General features: G+C 48.8%; 1 protein-coding gene across 4 annotated transcripts in view; it reads left to right on the top strand.

Annotated features, from left to right (window-relative positions):
- IFT140 (intraflagellar transport 140) overlaps window positions 1-18,571 on the top strand; it is an 88,333-nt gene that overhangs the window by 66,972 nt on the left and 2,790 nt on the right. For 3 of the 4 annotated variants that reach the window (XM_081133512.1, XM_081133513.1, XM_081133514.1), the window contains exons 19-28: window positions 2,562-2,739; window positions 3,535-3,725; window positions 4,234-4,329; window positions 4,670-4,802; window positions 4,884-5,027; window positions 5,667-6,125; window positions 9,381-9,587; window positions 9,843-10,055; window positions 10,136-10,302; window positions 11,685-11,826. In XM_081133512.1, coding sequence (XP_080989638.1) covers window positions 2,562-2,739; window positions 3,535-3,725; window positions 4,234-4,329; window positions 4,670-4,802; window positions 4,884-5,027; window positions 5,667-6,125; window positions 9,381-9,587; window positions 9,843-10,055; window positions 10,136-10,302; window positions 11,685-11,826 — 1,930 coding nt within the window. The remainder of the gene's footprint in view (window positions 1-2,561; window positions 2,740-3,534; window positions 3,726-4,233; window positions 4,330-4,669; window positions 4,803-4,883; window positions 5,028-5,666; window positions 6,126-9,380; window positions 9,588-9,842; window positions 10,056-10,135; window positions 10,303-11,684; window positions 11,827-18,571) is intronic. The other variant, XM_081133515.1, reaches the window with a different exon arrangement.

Genomic DNA, 18,571 nt, shown 5'->3' with positions numbered 1-18,571 from the left:
AGCCTTGTTCACTGGGTCCAAGTCTGCCCCCGAGACCCTCAGGGTTCCAGGAAGCCCCACCTAGTAGGAGCGGTGTCCAGGCTGCATACGGATATGTTTCTAGACCCCTGGCTTTCACCCCTGGTGCCTCTGCGTGCATTCCAGCTGGCACATGAGGGTGAGGGAAAGACAAGCTCCAACTTTCTGCTTATTGTAAGGAGGGAAGTTTGGTACAGAGAAGGTGATTTCTTGCCTGAGCCACTGGATAGAGAAGGGGCAGCAGGGGCCTGACTTGGATGTCACTGCAGCACTGCTGGCCCAGGCAAGAGATGGAGCTGCAGCCCGGGAGCTGACAGGCTTCTACGGCTTCTGCTCTGTCAGGACCTGGCCATTTGAGTTCTGAAGGAGAGGAGTAGACTTGTGTGGTGGCTTTGACGCTTTGAAAACTCTACCAGTGGCTTATGTCCCAGAAATTACTTACTGGTCCGTGCACCTCAGTGCTGTGGGAAGCCCCCTTGTGAGGTTATCAATGGGGATTGAGCTCCAAGAGGCCCCTCTCACCAGGCGTTGTCTTGTACAGGCCATGGCTGCCTGGCGCCGTCACCCCTGCGCTTTTGGCCATCCTTCAGTAGCCATATCCAGCAAATTTTTTAAAGTTCCAGCAGGACCTAGGTAAAGCCAAAACATACAAAAATATATGTTTGCTTGCAGGAAAGGGCACCTAGATGTGCAGTGTTTGGACCACAGATACCCACAGTGAGGCCCATCCCCACTGGACAAATGCCCAGCCTTGGTCAGTCCTGGTGTTTCCCATCTCAGGAGCTGTTTTCACCCCAGTTATGTCCATGTCAGGAAACCTGACATGAAAGTTGCCCATTTATCACAGAGCCCCCCAGGTCCCCCACACCCTGCTCTCAGCCATGGCTCAGGGGGTCTGGGCCCCACCAGCTCTGTCCTCTCACAATATGCCCCCTTCCCTCAGCCATCCTCGGGCTGCTCTCAGGCAAGGCTATTAGGAAAATGCCCACAGCACCAAGGCTCCAAGCTGGGCCCTGCATGTACCCTCCCTCGCCAGGGCCTTGGCTGCGCCTCTCAGAGGCAGCTGGTCCTGAGCCTATGAGTGGAGGCCCCTGAGTCTCTTCTGCTGCTCAGCTGAGCCCAGGTGGGAAGCAGCGGCCCCGGCCCACCTACTCCAGGGGCTGCCCTAGCTAAAGCCAGGCTTCATTTGAAGGGAGCATCTCAGAGGAGCAGCTGGGGATTCGAGAGCAGGAGTCCAAGGGTCATGTGTGTGTGAGTTTGTTTACAAGGGTATGTGTGTGCATGAGCATGTGGTTGTCCGTACCTGTGCCTAAGTGTTGGAGTGCATGCACATGTGTGTGCAGATACACGTGTGTATAAGCATGTGCGAATGTGCACGGGCTGCAGGTTTTATGATAGGAAGACATCCATTTGGATGGGAATTCTGGGGCCGTGGGAGATGATGCAGTGAGTGCATTTGTTTCCTTTGCCTTCGTGGGTGGAGCTCACACAGATGTTTGGGAAAGGCCTGCGTCTGAGCTCAGGGTAGGAAGGGCCAGGGCCAGTGGGCTTGAGGACTGCCCAAATGGAAGGGCCAGAGTATCCTTTCAGGCAGCCTCTGCCAGGACACTTGATTGAGTTTGGTGGCGCTCCATCATCCCTGCAGGGTGGCTGTCCAGAGTCTGAGACCGTTTCTAGGCTCACACTGAGCCTGGGACCTGCCAGGGAGTGGGGCAGGAGCCTCAGGTCAGTGTCAGAGGGAGTGAACACTCTAGAAACCTTACAATGAGTAGGAAGAATCTGTGCCCCTGAACCCAGCCGTGTGCCCGATAATACTGCGAGGCTCATGGGGGTGGGCGAGTGCAGGCGTCCTGGGAACCTGCAGGGGCAGCTCTTCCCTCCTACTCCGCAGCTCGCTCATTCTCTAGGCCCCCAGACCCTCGCCTCCACTCAGCTCTGGGACAGGAGACAGGAGGGGCTGTCCTTGACCCCCACTGTGGGTGTGGTGGGTGTGGCAAAGAGAAGCCAGTGTTTTGCTGAGCAAAGGGACCTAATGAGACAGGAAGGAGCCATGTGAGAAGGCCCTTCTCACTTAATGGGACTCCATCCTGTTGAATGCAGGGGAAATGCAGGAATCCTAGGGCTGTGGGAGGGAGCCTGGTGTAAGAACAGGGGTCCCAGGGCCGGGAGCAGGTGCCATGAGAGGTCGTGCACCAGCCACGGGACCCAGGGGACACATGGTTTCTTCTGGGGGGTATGTGGTCCCTGGCTTGCCATGTTTTCTGTGGGTGGAGCCCATTCAACTCCCACATGCCCCCCTGGTGACCATGCCTGTCCATGGGGATGCCACATCGGCATGTGGCACTCATCTTACATGTCTGAGAACACATCCTGAAGTGTTCATCTGTCCCAGTGTGTTATGCCTCTTTGTCATGGGCTGGTTGATGGTACATGTGGCGTCCCTGAAGGGTCATGTTGTGGCCTGCACTGTCTGGCATTGGTCAAGATGCGGCTCGATGTTGGGGGGCTGGAAGCTAATGGAGATGCCATGTCCTCTACTGCAGTGAGGCCGTCTGGGAGAACATGGCGCGCATGTGTGTGAAGACCCAGCGGCTAGACGTCGCCAAGGTGTGCTTGGGCAACATGGGTCACGCACGTGGAGCCCGAGCACTGCGGGAGGCAGAGCAGGAACCAGAGCTGGAGGCCCGTGTGGCTATGCTGGCCATACAGCTGGGCATGCTGGTGAGTCAGACAGTGGACGGCTGGGCCTGCCGCTGAGAGGGTGCTCCTTGCTCCTTTGCCACCTGGGCTCTGGGGCAGAGGACCTGGCCGTGGAGGCAGGGCCACTGCTGGCTTTCCTGGGGGGCCTGCTCAGCCAACCTAAGAGGGAAGGCCACAGTATATTCTTGTCTGGGCCATTTGGTTACAAGGAACACAAACCCTCTTAAACTAGCTTAAGCCAAGAGGGGGGCAAGGTCCACGAGGAGCCCCCAAGGCCTCTCTCCCCTCCACCAGGTGGTCTGTGTGTCCTCTGCATGTACATGGAACTCATGGCCCATCATACCCCAGGAAGCAGAAGCTGAGTTGCCGGGCAGGGTGGGGTGTGGCCAGGGCAGTTCAGATGGCCTGCAGCCGTGTTGGGCTGGAGGGGCAGACCCTGTGAGAGGAGGGCTGGAGGGCACCCATGTGTCTGCTACATGGAGGAACTGAGTACACCTCAGTGGTTAGCCCTTGGCCCCTGGTCTGTGGGGGTGAGCGCAGGCTGCTCTGAGGGTGTTGCAGCAGGTGGGGTCTCCTCCCTCGTGGAATGCAGGGACATCCTCACTTGACACAGGTGGGGTCAGCTCTTCCTGGAGACGGGGATGCCGCATCAGCATGTGGCACTCATCTCACACATCTGAGAACACATCCTGAAGTGTTCGTCTGTCCTTGGGGTGTTATGCATCTTTGTCATGGGCTGGTTGGTGGCACGTGCAGTGTCTGTTGGATCATGTGGTGGCAGAACAGTGACCACATGACATGCACTCTCTTCTCCAGGAGGAGGCTGAGCAGCTGTACAAGAAATGCAAGCGCTATGACCTTCTCAACAAGCTCTACCAGGCCTCTGACCAGTGGCAAAAAGCCATAGAAGTCGCTGAACTCCACGACCGTGTCCACCTGCGCACCACCTACTACAACTACGCCAGGCACCTGGAGGCCAGCGCCGACTGCACGCTGGCCCTTAGCTAGTGAGCGAGGGGCCTCTCTGGACTCACTCTGGGACAGACCCTGGTTGCTTCTTGCTTTTTTCTCTGCCCCAGTGAGGTGGCATTGAGGTTCTCAGAGGAAGATTCTAGACTGAAGCACCTTCTTAGGGCAGGTGGTGACCTCAGTAGGTGTCTTTCAAGGGGAGTTTGAGTTGTTGCTTTAAGAGAACCTCAGAGACAGAGCCAGTGCTTTTCCTGGCTGCCTCTGGGTTCTGGGCATGTTAAGAAACCTGGGGTCAGCTAGTAGTGTTGCCACAGCCCCAGACCAGCATGGTGCCACATATGGCAGTGCTGGTGGTGGTGCCTGGGGGCGCAGCCACAGCTGAGCCCTCTCCAGGACAGGCCCACAAGCTGCCAGGAAGCCCCACTGCCTCCCAACAGCCGGTCCACAGGCCACAGAGCTATAGGCAGGGAGCAAGGCTCAGGCCTGTCTCCACACACAATACGGCTGAGACAGTGGGAACTAGCTGCTCCTTCTCTCCTCTTGCAGCTACGAGAAGTCAGACACCCACCGCTTTGAGGTGCCAAGGATGCTCTCTGAGGACCTGCAATCCCTGGAGCTCTACATCAATAAGATGAAAGACAAGTGAGTGTCCCCCACTGGGCAAGGGGCCTTGGCATAGGGAGGCTGGGTTTGCATATAGGGGCTGAGGGCTGCTTGGGGGACCTCCTTCCAGAGCTTTACATGTGAGAATGTGAAGCATCCTCTTGGTCCCTCAGAGCCAGATCCCAGGATGCTGGGTGGTGGGGGTCAGGGTGGGGGCTTTTCCTCTGGATGAGGTTCCTTCAGACCACAGGGACCTTACCCTTGTCCAGGTCTCATGGCTGCTGGTCATGGGAAGTGCACTCTGAGGGTGGCATTTGGGACCCAGGGGCTCATTTCCAGTGGGAGTGGGACCTGAGAGATAGCTTGTGGCTACTCGCAGAACCCTGTGGAAGTGGTGGGCCCAGTACCTGGAAAGCCAGGCAGAGATGGACGCCGCGCTGCGCTACTATGAGCTAGCACAGGACTACTTCTCCCTGGTCCGCATTCACTGCTTCCAGGGCAACATTCAGAAGGTAGGTGCAATCCAAGAGTTAGCCCGTTGTGGGGTGTGAACTGGAGACAGACTCCCCCGGGTCTCTCTGATGTTTTTCTAGGCTGCCGAAATAGCTAATGAGACAGGAAACTGGGCTGCGTCCTATCACTTGGCCCGGCAGTACGAAAGCCAGGAGGAGGTGAGGCAGGCGGTGCACTTCTACGCGCGGGCTCAGGCCTTCAACAACGCCATCCGTCTGTGCAAGGTAGGTGGCCGCCTGCACCACAGCACGGCGGGCGGGGGCCCACCACCTCTGCTGGCTCAACCCAGACGGGTGGAAAGCGGTGCTTCATCGTTGTTTCCCACAATCTGCTAAGAGAGTTCCAAACAGAAGAGTTAGAGGATCGGATCATGAGCATCACATCTCCCACCTGGACCGTTCTCTACACTCAGGCCTCTCTCTGCCTGCCACATGCATCTCTGCCTCTCCTTCCCTCCTCTTGTCCTCCCCGATGGTGTTTGTAAAGAGTCCTCACTGTGATGTCCCCAGGGCTCCTGAGCCCACACTGAGGCTGGCTCACTGCTTATGGCGTTGTAGACAGTAAGCCTTTCACAGGAAGCTACTAGACAGTCTGCATCCATAAAAATGTTCCAACCCAGGGCCTCGCTTCTAAAAAATTCAAAATGTGGAAAGGCCCCATATAAACTAGTTCCCACAATGTTCGATATAATAGGGGAAAAAGGAAACCTCTGAAAATTCTGGTACACAAACCCAGTAAGGCATGGCACTTGTTAGAAACCACAATCATGGATTGGCCTGTGTCAGACGGAGGAGGTGGGCCCCCCACAGCATCGTTCACAGACCTGAGCAGGAACCACTGAGCACTGCCCTCCCTTCCTGCAGGAGAACGGCCTGGATGACCAGCTCATGAACTTGGCCCTGCTGAGCTCCCCCGAGGACATGATTGAGGCGGCATGCTACTACGAGGAGAAGGGCGAGCAGATGGACAGGGCGGTCATGCTGTACCACAAGGTGGGGGGCTGCCCTGCCCTGGACCTGGAAGGGTACAGCACAAGGCTCCCAGGACCAGGGGGACTTGCCTGTGTTCGAGGGGACCACTCAAGCAGTCTTGGGGTCCAGGATTCGGGCAGCTGCTTAGAGTTCCCCTGCTGTCCACAGGCTGGCCACTTCTCTAAGGCCCTGGAGCTGGCCTTTGCCACCCAGCAGTTCGCAGCCCTACAGCTCATCGCGGAGGACCTGGATGAGAAGTCGGACCCTGCCCTCCTGGCCCGCTGCTCAGACTTCTTCCTTGAGCACAGTCAGTACGAGAAGGCAGTGGAACTGCTGCTGGCCGCCAAGAAGGTATGGGGTTGGCGGGGTCCCCGCCAGGCACACACTCGGGCACTGTTTCCATAAACACAGTGAACACGGCTTCATTGTCTCATGATTACAATTTCATGAGGGAGGCTTTGGCTGCGGCCTGTCTGGGTGAAGGGGCTGAGATAAGCTCACCTCATATAGCCAACCCAAGTGTGGACTCACTGCCCATTTCACCTGTGTCTTCAAATTATAACTAGGGAGCCCCACTCATCTTGTTTGTGTGTGTGATAAAGTACACATAACAAAATTTAAAATTTACCATCTTAGCTGTTTTTCAAGTATACAATACAGCAGCATTAAATGCATTCACATTTTCATGCAATCAACCTCTAGAACTCTTCATCTTTGCATCTTGTCCCCATTAAACAACTGCCCCCTTCCCCAGCCACGACACCCTCCATTTTACTTTCTGTCTCTATGAATTGACTGCTCTAGGAACCTCATATAAGCGGAATCATACAGTGTTTGTCCTTCTGCGACTGGCTTATTTCACTGAGCTTAATGTCCTTGAGGTTCATCCACGTTGTAGCATGTGCCAGAATTTCCTTCCTACTTAAGACTGAATAATATTTCACATTTTGTCTATCAGTTCACCCCATAGCTGGACACTTGGGTTGTTTCCGCCTTTTGACTGTTGTGAGTACTACTGTGAACGTCAGTGTACAAATATCTCTCCAAGACCCTGCTTTCAGTTCTTTTGGGTATTTACCCAGAAATGGAATTGCCAAATCATATGGTAACTGTTTTAATTTTTTGAGGAACTGCCATACTGTTTTTCACAGTTGCTGCACTATTTTACATTCCCACCAATAGTGCACTAGGGTCCCAATTTCCCCCATCCTCACCAACACTTGATATTTTCTAGTTAATAGAAAATTGATAGTAGCCATCCTCGTGGGTATATATAGTACTTTTTTTTAGTAGAAAGAGTCCCCTTGATAGAAACTGAATGGAGATATAGAAAATTGTTAATCATACAAATTTAGCCTATTCAAGTTTTCTAAATTGATTTTAGAGAGAGAGAGGCAGAGAGAAAGGAAGGGAGAGAGAGAGAGAAACACCAATTTGTTGTTCCACCCATTTGTGCATTCGTTGATTGATTCTTGTTTGTGCCCTGACCGAGGATTGAATCTGCAACCTTGACACTCTAACCAGCTGAGCTACCCAGCCAAGGCCTGCCTAGCCAATTAAAAGTCTTGTCTCTCACTACTGAGTGATCAAGAAATTTTTCAACAAATGAAAAGGCACCCATCAAGTTCTAGAAAGACCCAATAGATGTACATCTCATCCTCCCTAAGGCAGCCTCAGACTTAATCCTACCCCAGGAAGAACACTGCAAGGCTTTCTCCAGCTAGATAAGTGGGTTCTGTAGTTTCACAGTGAAAAGCAGATAAACTGGAATAGCCAGAAAACATCTGGAAAAGAAAGCTAGTAAGAGGTGATTGAATCTCCCAGGTCATAAAGCATGTCAAAGCTAGAATAATCGGGGTCTGGTGCTTGGTCATGGCTACAGATCAGTGGGAAATATTAGAAAATTCAAAAGTAGAGTCATATATATATGCACATTTAGTATGAGATTTAGGAGCATTCATAACCATGGAGAAAAGATGAGCTTTTCAGTAAATGGAGTGGATACAATCAAGTAGCCACTGTTAAAAACAAAGTTACATCCTACTCATCCCTACTTCGGAGCACATTCCTGATGGGTGGAAGATTTAAGAGTGTCTGTGAATAGCAGTAGTTCCACCAGAAGCCATGAGGTGGCATGCGGTCTTAAAGGAGGGAAGGCATTCTCTCTGATTTAAACACGAAAGCCATAGTGGGAAAGACTGGTCAATGCGACCAAATGCAAATTTGAAAATAGCACATGGAGAAAACACCATAACAAAGCAAAGATAAATAATAAAATGGGGAAAAATATATCCTACCTATATCGCAAAAAGCTAATTTTCTTCATATGTATAGAGTATGCATAAACCTGTAAGAGAGTTACCAAGCCCGGCCAGCATGGCTCAGCGGTTGAGCATTGACCTAGGATCCAGGAGATCGGGGTTCGATTCCTGGTCAGGGCAATGTCCGAGTTGCAGGCTCACCCCCGACAGGGGACGTGCAGGAGGCAGCCAATCAATGACTCTCTCATCATTGATGTTTCTCTCTCTCTCTCTCTCTCTCTCTCCCCCCTTCCCTTCCTCTCTCTGAAATCAATAAAGACATATTAAAAAAAAAGTTACCAAAAACTCAAAAGGAAAGAACAAAGAATATGGATGGATACTCAGTATCACTGATAATAAGATAAATACAGATCAAAACTCAAGGAGATTCCATTTTTCATGAGTTAGGCTAGTAAAGGTGAAAAGGTTGGAAAACCCATGGGAAACAAACATACTCAGGCTGTGGGTGGAAATATAGCAGGCAGTGCCTGTCCCAAGTAAAATTACGTCTCCCTTGATCCAGCACTTCCTGTCCTCAGAAATTATCCTAATAACACGTTTATACAAATGAGAGTAGCTTAAGCAAAAAGGCCATACCAGCAAAAGATAATGCACCTCTGTGTTTGTCAGCAGGACAAGTTAAATAAGTGGTGGTTCTCAGTAGAGTGAAATACTATGCAGCTGTCAAAAAGAAGGTGCTGTTCCTCTTTATGAAATGGAAATATCTCCAAGATATAATTCTTTTTTTCCCCAAGACACATTTCTATGTGAAAAATATGAATTTTTTCTTAAATTTTTATTTATTTAATTTTTATTTTTAAAAATATATCTTTATTGATTTCAGAGAGAGGAAAGGAGAGGGATAGAGAGATAGAAACATCAATGATGAGAGAGTCATTGATCAGCTGCCTCCTGCACGCCCTCGACTGGGGATGGAGCCCGCAACCCAGGCATGTGCCCTGACTGGGAATCGAACCTCGATCGCCTGGGTCCTAGGTCAACACTCAACGGCTGAGCCACGCCTGGCCCGGCTTTTCTTAAATTTTTTAAGAAAATTAATTAATTAAACCCTTCGATTTAAAATTTTCAGAAGAATTATAAAAGAAAATTAATTTCTGATTTCCTTTTTCCCCCGCAACAAATATAAGATTCTTTTGAGCTCCGCATTTCCTTCATTGCATTCCAGAATGTTAATAGCGTGAAAGAAAGTCACATGCCACCACTGAGCCTGGCCCGGGCTTCCTCTGAGGAGGTGGTGGTGGGGGGGGGTAACTGCCCCATCTCAGTGTCTGTGGCACCTTCCTAGTATCAGGAAGCCCTGCAGCTTTGTCTGGAGCAGAACATGACCATCACCGAGGAAATGGCTGAAAAGATGACCGTGTCCAAGGACTGCACAGACCTGTCAGAAGAGTCTCGGCGCGAGCTGCTGGAACAGATTGCCAACTGCTGCATGCGCCAGGGCAACTACCACCTGGCCACTAAGAAGTACACGCAGGCCGGTAACAAGCTCAAGGTGAGCAGCCGGAGCAGTGGCTGGCACTGCCTGTCAGGAACGCGTGCCCAGGGCACGGTCCTGAGTTTAACCCGACAGGGGTGAGCTTCCCCAGTCTGGGTTCTGAAGGGGGCCCGAGGGATCCCAGATCCTTGAGCTCACTGCTGTCATGGACCCAGCAGGCGGCGTCTGCTGTAGCAGGACAGTGACATGCCAAGGTATGAGATGACATGGTCTGAGATCTCCTCGCCTGGCCCTGGCCCCTTCTCCATCTAGGCCATGAGAGCGCTGCTCAAGTCTGGGGACACAGAGAAAATTGTGTTCTTCGCGGGTGTCTCGAGGCAAAAGGAAATCTACATCATGGCAGCCAACTACCTACAGTCCCTGGACTGGCGGAAAGAGCCGGAGACCATGAAGAACATCATCAGCTTCTACACCAAGGGGCGGGCCTTGGACCTGCTGGCCAGTTTTTATGATGCCTGTGCACAGGTACAGCCCCTACCAACCACAGCCTGGGGGCCCCGGGGAGGGTCATTGGCCCGTGGGTCCTGACAGTCTCGTCTGCCTAGGTGGAGATCAGTGAATACCAGAACTATGACAAGGCCCACGGGGCACTAACTGAGGCCTACAAGTGCTTGTCCAAGGCCAAGGCCAAGAGCCCCCTGGACCAGGAGACCAAGCTGGCGCAGCTTCAGAGCAAGATGACGCTGGTGAAGCGGTTCATTCAGATCCGCAGGTGCGTTCCCACGGAAGGGTGGGAGGCGGGCAAGCTGCATCTCGGGCCCAGGGAAGCCTTGTGGAGCTGCCCAGGCTCCTGCTTGTGCCTCGTGACTCTCTGGCTCCCCCTCACTGCCAAGGACCAGACCTAGGTTCCATTTCCAGGGAACATTCGCCAGAGGAACTCCCAGGAAACCTAGACGGGAACACGAGGGGCATTGCTGTGGCTTCATTCATGTTTGAGTTCCTCTTGGGGTGGTCCCCTTAGAACTTGGGCATGTTCTTGGAAAGATTGTTCCAGAAGCAGCCAGAGACCACTGAGAGAGAAATCTCATAGGGGGATGGGGAGGAATGGCAAATTTGGGTCTGAACAGAGTGTTGGAGGGGAGCCTGGGACTTGCTCATCTGTGCATAAGGGTCGAGCAGGATGGTTCCGAGCGAAGGAACACATGCTCCTCCCCAGGCTCAGGGCCTGTGGTAAGGCTTGGGCAGCACATTTTCTCTGTTTAAGAGAGGCCACAAATCTAAATTTGTACATGACACCAGTTCTTATTTATTGGCAACTCATTCCGCTTTTCCGGGAGCCCACTGTGTAAGCAGCAGCTCGGCTCTGTCTAACCAATGAAAGCATTTTCCTTATCTGAGAACAGGCTTTTGAAAGGGTTCCAAACATTCCGAACACTGTTGTGCAAAGTGGGGCTCTTTAAAGGGCACTCCCCCCTCGGGTGTGTAAGTTCTGGAGTATCTGCTGAGTCTGAGATACAGGAGGGAGAAGGGAGGAGATGGGCAGCAAGGACCGTGCAGCCACAGGGCAGGACATTCTGGATGGGGTGGAGGGGACTCACAAGGGCCAGAGAGTGGTCGGTCGGGGGTGGCCAAGTCAGGGCTCAGCAGGAACGGGCCAGCTGGTCCTCCAGAAGTGGGAGCTGAGCCCCTGGAAGCTCCAGCCCACCACCCTGAGCCAAGTCCTGCTCTGGGAAGGCTCATGAGGCCCTCCTGGTTCTGTCCTCACTCACATTCCACTTGCTACTCTCCCACAAACTGCAAATGTGTCGCTGCGCAGGCCTTTGTTCATGCCAACCCCTTCCTCAACCTCCTCAGCGAGTCCACCTCTGCATCGCACTGTCCCGCTAGACTGTTTCCTGGGCAGGGACTAGGGCTGACAAACCTTCACTGTAGCGCAATACTGGCACTCTGAGCAACCAGTGAGTTTTTGTTAAATGAATAAATGAATTTATGAATTAACTCATTAATGAACTATTTTAATTCATGAGAATTTCCTTCACAAAAGACTTGTCCCTCAGTTTCTGTGAGCTCCTTCTGGGGCAGAGGGCCTGCTGTAACCTCTGACACCTAGCCCATGTCCTGGGTTCGGGCTCAAGCTGTCTCTGCTCTTGGCAGGACATACAGCGAGGACCCCAAGGAGTCAGTCAAGCAGTGCGAGCTGCTCCTGGAGGAGCCAGACTTGGACAGCACCATTCGCATCGGGGACGTCTATGGCTTCCTGGTGGAGCACTACCGGCAGATGGAGGAGTTCCAGATGGTGAGGGTTCGGGAGAAAGGGTGGCTCAGCTTCCCAGGGTGGGACCCGCCTGTAGCAGCCGCACCCTCAGCCCGCAGGAGTTAGGAGCTCACCATGGAGGAGGCACCTCTCCTGCTTTTATTTTGTTTTTTATTTTTTTAGCCTTTTTTATTTTGAAATAATTTCAAACTGAGAAGGTACAAGAATAATAGAACCCAAGTGTTTCCTTTACCAGATTCACCAGTTTTTAACATTTTGCCCTATTTATTTATTCATTCTATATGTATGCTTTTTGATTTCTATTGTATACGTGAAATGGGTATTTTTTGGAGCCAGTTTGAGAGGTGCAGACATCCTGTCCCTTCACCCCTTAGATTGCTAACACCTGAGTAGACACCTGGGCGTTAAATTGCTGGGTCCTAGGGTGAGTGTATTTAACTTTCTAAGAACAACCCAACTTTCCTTTATTTTCTTTTTGCATTGTCTTTTCCATGATTCGTATCAGGGTTATTCTAGTCTTATCAAACACTGGGAAGCCTGCCCATCTCCTGTACTTTATGAAAGAGTTTATGTAAGACTTGTGTCATTTCCTCCTTAGCAGTCAGAATGCATAAGTGAACCTACCTAGTTTGGAGGTTTCTCTGTGGAAGGTTCCTGATAATTCAGTTTAACAGTGCTTCTCAAACATTTTGGTCTCAGGACCCCTTTGTCCTAGGAAAGCTATTGAGTACCCTATTTATGTGGATTATATCTACCAATATTAATTGTATTAGACATAAAAATAATAAATTTGTAAAATATTTGTTAATTTGCTTAAAAATAAAATAGCCCACTATATCTTAACATAAATAATATTTCCATTAAAAATATTTTTTGCGCCCGGCCGAGCGTGGCTCAGCGGTTGAGTGTCGACCTAGGATCCAGGCAATTGGGGTTCGATTCCCGGTCAGGGCACATGCCTGGGTTGCGGGCTCGATCAATGACTCTGTCATCATTGATGTTTCTGTCTCTCTCCCTCTCCTTTCCTCTCTCTGAAATCAATAAAGATATATTTAAAATATATATATATTGTGCCCTAGCCAGTTTGGCTCAGTAGTTAGAGCATTGACCTGTAGACTAATGGGTCCCGGGTTCGATTCTGGCCAAGGGCAGGTATCTCAGTTGCAAGCTCGATCCCCGTCTCTAGTCAGGGCAGGTGCAACTGATGTGTCTCTCTCACATCGATGTTTCTCTCCCTCTGTCTCTCTCTCTCTCCCTCTCCCTCTCCCCACCCCCCCTTCCACTCTCTGAAAAGCAATGAAAAAATATCCTCGGGTGAGGATTAAAAAAGTCTTTTTTCCCCATGCCCTGGCCGGTGTGGCTTAGTGGTTGGAGTGTCGGCCCGACACCAAAGGACTGCAGGTTCAATTCTCAATCAAGGGCACGTACCTGGGTTACATGATGTTCAATCTCCATCCCGGTTGGGGCAAGTGCAGGAGGCAACTGATCAGTGTGTCTCTCTCACATTGATGTTTCTCTCTCTCTCTCTCTCTTCCCCTTCATCCCTCCCTTCCACTCTCTGTAAAAATCAATGGAAAAAATATCCTCAGGTGAGGATTACAAAAAAAAATATGTTTTCCAAAACAAAGAAGTTTAGTGAGAAAAGTAGTATTGCTTTACAAGACAGCTGGATTCTCCATTTCTGCTTTTGCATTCAATTTGGTAAAATAGGTTGTTTTAATTGAAATATATAAAGAAAATGCAGCTTCACACCAATCTGTAGGTCAGAACGGGAGAGGTATTCAATAGCCTTCTTGGATATTTGTAGATCTTCTTTGATACTACACCAACAAGTGCTATTTCATAAAAGTTAGTTGCAGGGAGAAATCTGAAACCCTACCAGTGTACTTTTTGTACTCTGCTGCATTTGACCCATTGGTCTATCTTGGATTTTTTTTTTTTTTTTAATCCTCACCTGAGAATATTTTTCCATTGTTTTTCAGAGAGAGTGGAAGGCAGGGGGGAGAGAGAGGGAGGGAGAGAGGGAGGGAGGGAGGGAGGGAGGGAGGGAGGGAGGGAGGGAGGGAGGGAGGGAGGGAGGGAGGGAGAAACTTCGATTGGCTGCCTCCTGCACACGCCCTGACAGGGGCCAGGAATTGAGCCTACAACTGAGGTATGTTCCCTTGGCTGGAACCTGGGACCCTTCAGTCTGCAGGCCGACGCTCTAACCACTGAGCAGACCAGCTAGGGCTATCTTGGATCTTTTACACATACATGATTTTGTAAAATCATATTGGTCATTTGCAAAATATTGGTTCACCGAGTTAGGCAAATGTTAACATATTTCATTATTCATATTTTTTAAATCTCATTTGTTAATTCACCACCAATCTCATCAGAAAAGTCTTTAAGTGTTGTGAAGATGTGTAGCTCATGGTGGCCAGTACATAAGGTTTCTGAAATTCTAACTTTTTGAAAACTCACATTTTATCCTTAGCAAAAATACTGTCAGGTTCTATTCCCCTTAAAGTGACAGTTTCGCTTTGTTCATTTTTTGAGAAAATGCCTGCCACATACTCAAGTCTGAATAACCACAGTTAATCTTTCAATTGTTTTTACAAATAAAAATGGCATTCCGCGTAAGCAGCGAATTTAGCTCACAGCCCACACTAGTGTGTTCCCTCATCTTCAGCAACATTTAGTATGATCAGTCTGTTAATTCAGCCGTCCTGGTGGGTGGGCAGTGGTATCTCATTGTGATTTTAATGTCCACTTTCTTAACGACTAAGTAATGACTCGCTGGCTGTCCGCACATCCCCTGTGACTATTCAAATCCTTTACCATCATTTTACCGGGTGTCATCTTATTGTTGATTGCGGTCTGTGTTCTAGATGCATTTCCTTGATCAGATGTATGATCTGCCCGAGTTTTCTCTCGCTCTGTAGGAAGTCCCCTTCTATTCCTTTTGCTCTCCTTCTGGAACTCCAGATACTTGTATATGTTGTCCCCTGGCTCAGCTGAATCTCTTCTCTCTCTCTTTTTCCCAGGTTTTCTTGCTCTTTCTCATTTTGGGCAGTTGCTTTTGCTGTTGCTTCAGGTTCACCAATCTCCCTTCTCTGATCTTGTATCGCCCATGTTTCCCAGCTGATACAGTTTTCACCCCTGAGAGTCTGAATCGGTTCTTTCCCTTCATCTTCCATGTCTGTCTTTATTATGCTTACCCTTCCCTGTACCTTCTTGAGCACATGAAGTATATTTATAAAAGCTATTGTAAAACCCTTGTCTCCTGTGTCAACTCCGGATCTGTTTCTATAGATTAATTCTTTATTGTGGCTCATATTTTTCTGCTTCTTTGCATGCTAGGTAATTTTTTATTGGATTCCAAACATTGTGTTTTAGGTTGTTGAGTGATGGAGAGTGTGTGTGTGTGTTCTTTTAAATATTGTTGAGCTTTGTTCTGAGATGAGGGTAAGTTACTTGGAAACAGTTTGACCCTTGTGCAGCTGTATTTTATCTTTGTCAGGGGGTCCAGAACAGCCATGAGCCTAGGGCCAGTTTCACGCCACTACCAAGGCAATGCCGTCTGAGAGCTCTCTTGGTGTCTTGTGGGTGGCAGGTCTTCCCACTTCGGCTGGCGGGGCGTGAACTACTCTTGGCCTGTATGCTCAGCCTTGGGGATTGTTCCACCTGCCCGTCTGATGGCTTTTCCCTGGCCTCGGGTGCTTTCCTCACACGCATGCCCTAGTCATTGCTCAGGTGAGGACTCAGATGCTCTGCAGGTCTCTGGAGCACATGTGCTCTCTGTAACCCCCCTCCCTTGCTCCCTGATTTTCTCTTTATATTTGTTTCTCAGTAGTTTGCTGATTATGTTCATAGACATTTTCACTGTATTCATACTGATCTTCTTGAATGTGTAAATATATGTCTTTCGCTAAATTTGGGAAATTTGTAATTTTTCCTTCAAATATTTTTTCCGTCTTATTCTCTCCTTCTGGGACTTCAGTGAAAGTTAGGCCTTTTTATATAAGTGGACACACATTTGTAATTACTGTTCATTGTTTTAGATCTTCTTTCCTCTGTTACTTGAGTTAGATAACTTATATCGACCTATCTTCAAATACATTGATCTTCCTCAGCTATCTTTAATCTGCTTTTTACCTCTTCAGCAAATTTCTCATTTTAGAGTTTATATTTTTCAGTTCTAGAATTTAAATTTAGTTCATTTTTCTTTCTTTACTAAAATTTTCTATTTGTTTATTCATTAAAAACTATTTTTCTTTATACACTTGAGCATAGTTGGTTTGTGTGTTTTTTTTTAAATATATCTTTATTGATCTCAGAGAGAGGGAGGGAGAGGGAGAGAGAGAGAGAGATAGAAACATCAATGATGAGGGAGTCATTGATCGAGCCCGCAACCCGGGCATGTGCCCTGACTGGGAATCGAACCCCGATCGCCTGGATTCTAGGTCGACGCTCAACTGCTGAGCCATGCCTGGCTGGGCTTGAGCATAGTTTTAATGGCTGCTCTAAAGACTTTGCTGATAATTTCAACATCTGGATCATGTCAGGTTGGTTTCCATTATTTGCTTTTTGAGTATAGGTCAAGTTTTCCTGTTTCTTCTTATGTCTAGCACTTTTTTTGTATCTTGGACATACTGTTACCGGACAGGAACTGGACCCAGAGCAGGTCTGGCTAGTGCCTGCTGGTACTGTGTAGGTTCCTGACTTCATGCAGGACAGATTTCACAAGAGAAGTCCAGGTGATTTTGTGAGCATGTTTATTAATGCTTACGACAGTGAAACAAAGGAAAGGCTTAAGGTACAAGAAGCAATAGGAGAAATTCAGAGAAAAGGGGGCCTTAAAACAGGTTCAGGGGGTAAGCCCAGGTCAAGCTGAGGCTGCCCACTGCTCCCCTGGTTGCAAATCTCGTGGGGTCCTTTAGAGTTTAGGAGAAAAACAGCAAAGGTACAAGGCATGGGCATGCTCTAGCGAATCCTTTGTCTTGAGCCTTTTTATCTTTCTTTGGCCAGCCAGAATCTTAGGGGAGGTCTCAACAGAATACTTACTAGCTTTTCAGGTGTGTCATTCAATACGTTGATTCATCAAAATGTGCATAGAGAGGAGTCGGGTTATTTTCTGGTTAGTTTCATTTTTAAAGAACGTCATTGAAGGACTGAAAATGGAGGCCGTTCTGTTCCAGGATGGTCTGGAACGTGTAAACCATTTGCTCCTAAGTGTCATTAGGTGACTATAAATTGCTCAAATTGTTTGGCCCTGTTTATTTTGTCTCAGTTTCCCTAATTCCACTTGTCAAGGAATTTCTCTCTAGCCTCTTACTATCCTGCCTCAATACAACGTTATCCAATGGAATAACCCACTGTAGAGACTCTGGATTCCATTATGTTCCTCCTAAGAGTATTACTGTTTGTTTCTTTCCCCTCCTTCCCTCCCTCCCTCCTTACTGTAATCTTTGTTCAATTCAGAGTCTAAACTCTCCCCCATGGTGGGCAGCCACTAGAATCTCTGCTCAGTACTTTTGCTTTGGTCCACTCCTTAAAGCCTGCCCGTCCCCACCACATGAAGTGTGCAGGGTCCACCAGAGATCAGGGCAGGGTTCACACTCAAAATTTGAGCTCTCCCTCAGTGACTCTCTCTCTTCCAATATTTCCTCACATTCCAGTTTTATGGTTGACCCCAATTCTGATTGTTTTTTTAAGCCAATAAGGGTGTGGGTTTCTATGTGCCTTTATTTTTTTTCTGTGTGCCTTTTAGCTTCTCACGGTAGGCGTGACTGGAGCCTCCCATGTGATAAAGTTACAATTAGATGGAAACTCACCTTATGCTCCTCCCTTCTTCCAAATGTCGATTCCCTCCCATCTTCCTGCCCGAGGTTGTTCTCCAGCGCACTTTATGTTTTGCCCAACTTACCATTGTGTGTGGGAAGGTTGGTCTAATATAAATTACTCTGCCATTACCAGAAACTTCTCTCCTCATTCTTTTCTGTCATAATCCTCTAATCAATATAAGAATTACACCTGGATGCACTTTTCCTTCTTATTCCAAAGGGTGTCATATAGACTTTGCCAAACCCACATAACATCCTGTGCCTGCATATCCTTCAACCAGCAGCTGAGTTAACCAGTAGATAGTTTCTGGCAAGGCTACAGTGACCCCAAGGAATCTTTCAGTTCCCCTTCCTAAGTGTTCACAAACCGAATATTGACAAGTTATTTTCAGAAATAGTGCTAGTGAACTATGTCAGCCTTGTTAGGCTGAGGTCTCCAGAATTCACAGGAAATTTCCAGAATTCAGCAGCAGCTCCCCCCAGTGTGAAAGGTCAGCACCATGAAACCCATATTTCCTGATCTAAGCACTTATTTCCTCTTTGCTCCCCACCACGTCCACTCACTCCTGTTTTTGTTGAGAGAAAACAACTAACTCTAATCTCAACAAGGAGAAAAAAGTGAAGTAGAGACAAAAGTGGACTGTGGAGATGCTCAGACCACCGTATCCTCAAAATTAACAGAAAAATCGCATTTTAAGTTTCAACAAATTCTTTGTTGTCTTGACCATTGTTTGAAGCCTATGGGATTTAGTAACTAAATTTTTTTTAAATCTGTACATAAATTTAGAAAGTCTAGGCATATTCGAGTTTCCTCCTGTCAGGCTAAGGCCACCCCTGCTGCTGCTCTGATGCCCTTACTGTTTCACTCCCAAACTCCCTACTTCATTTTCCTCCCGCCTGCTCAGTTCCCAGTGCCCTGTCCAGAGTCAAGTCCTGGCAGG

The sequence above is a fragment of the Miniopterus schreibersii genome (assembly GCF_964146895.1).
Source record: "Miniopterus schreibersii genome assembly, chromosome: 3".
Classification (NCBI taxonomy): domain Eukaryota; kingdom Metazoa; phylum Chordata; class Mammalia; order Chiroptera; family Miniopteridae; genus Miniopterus; species Miniopterus schreibersii.
The sequence above is the reverse complement of the archived record's forward strand: the minus strand, read 5'-3'. Positions and strand labels throughout refer to the sequence as shown.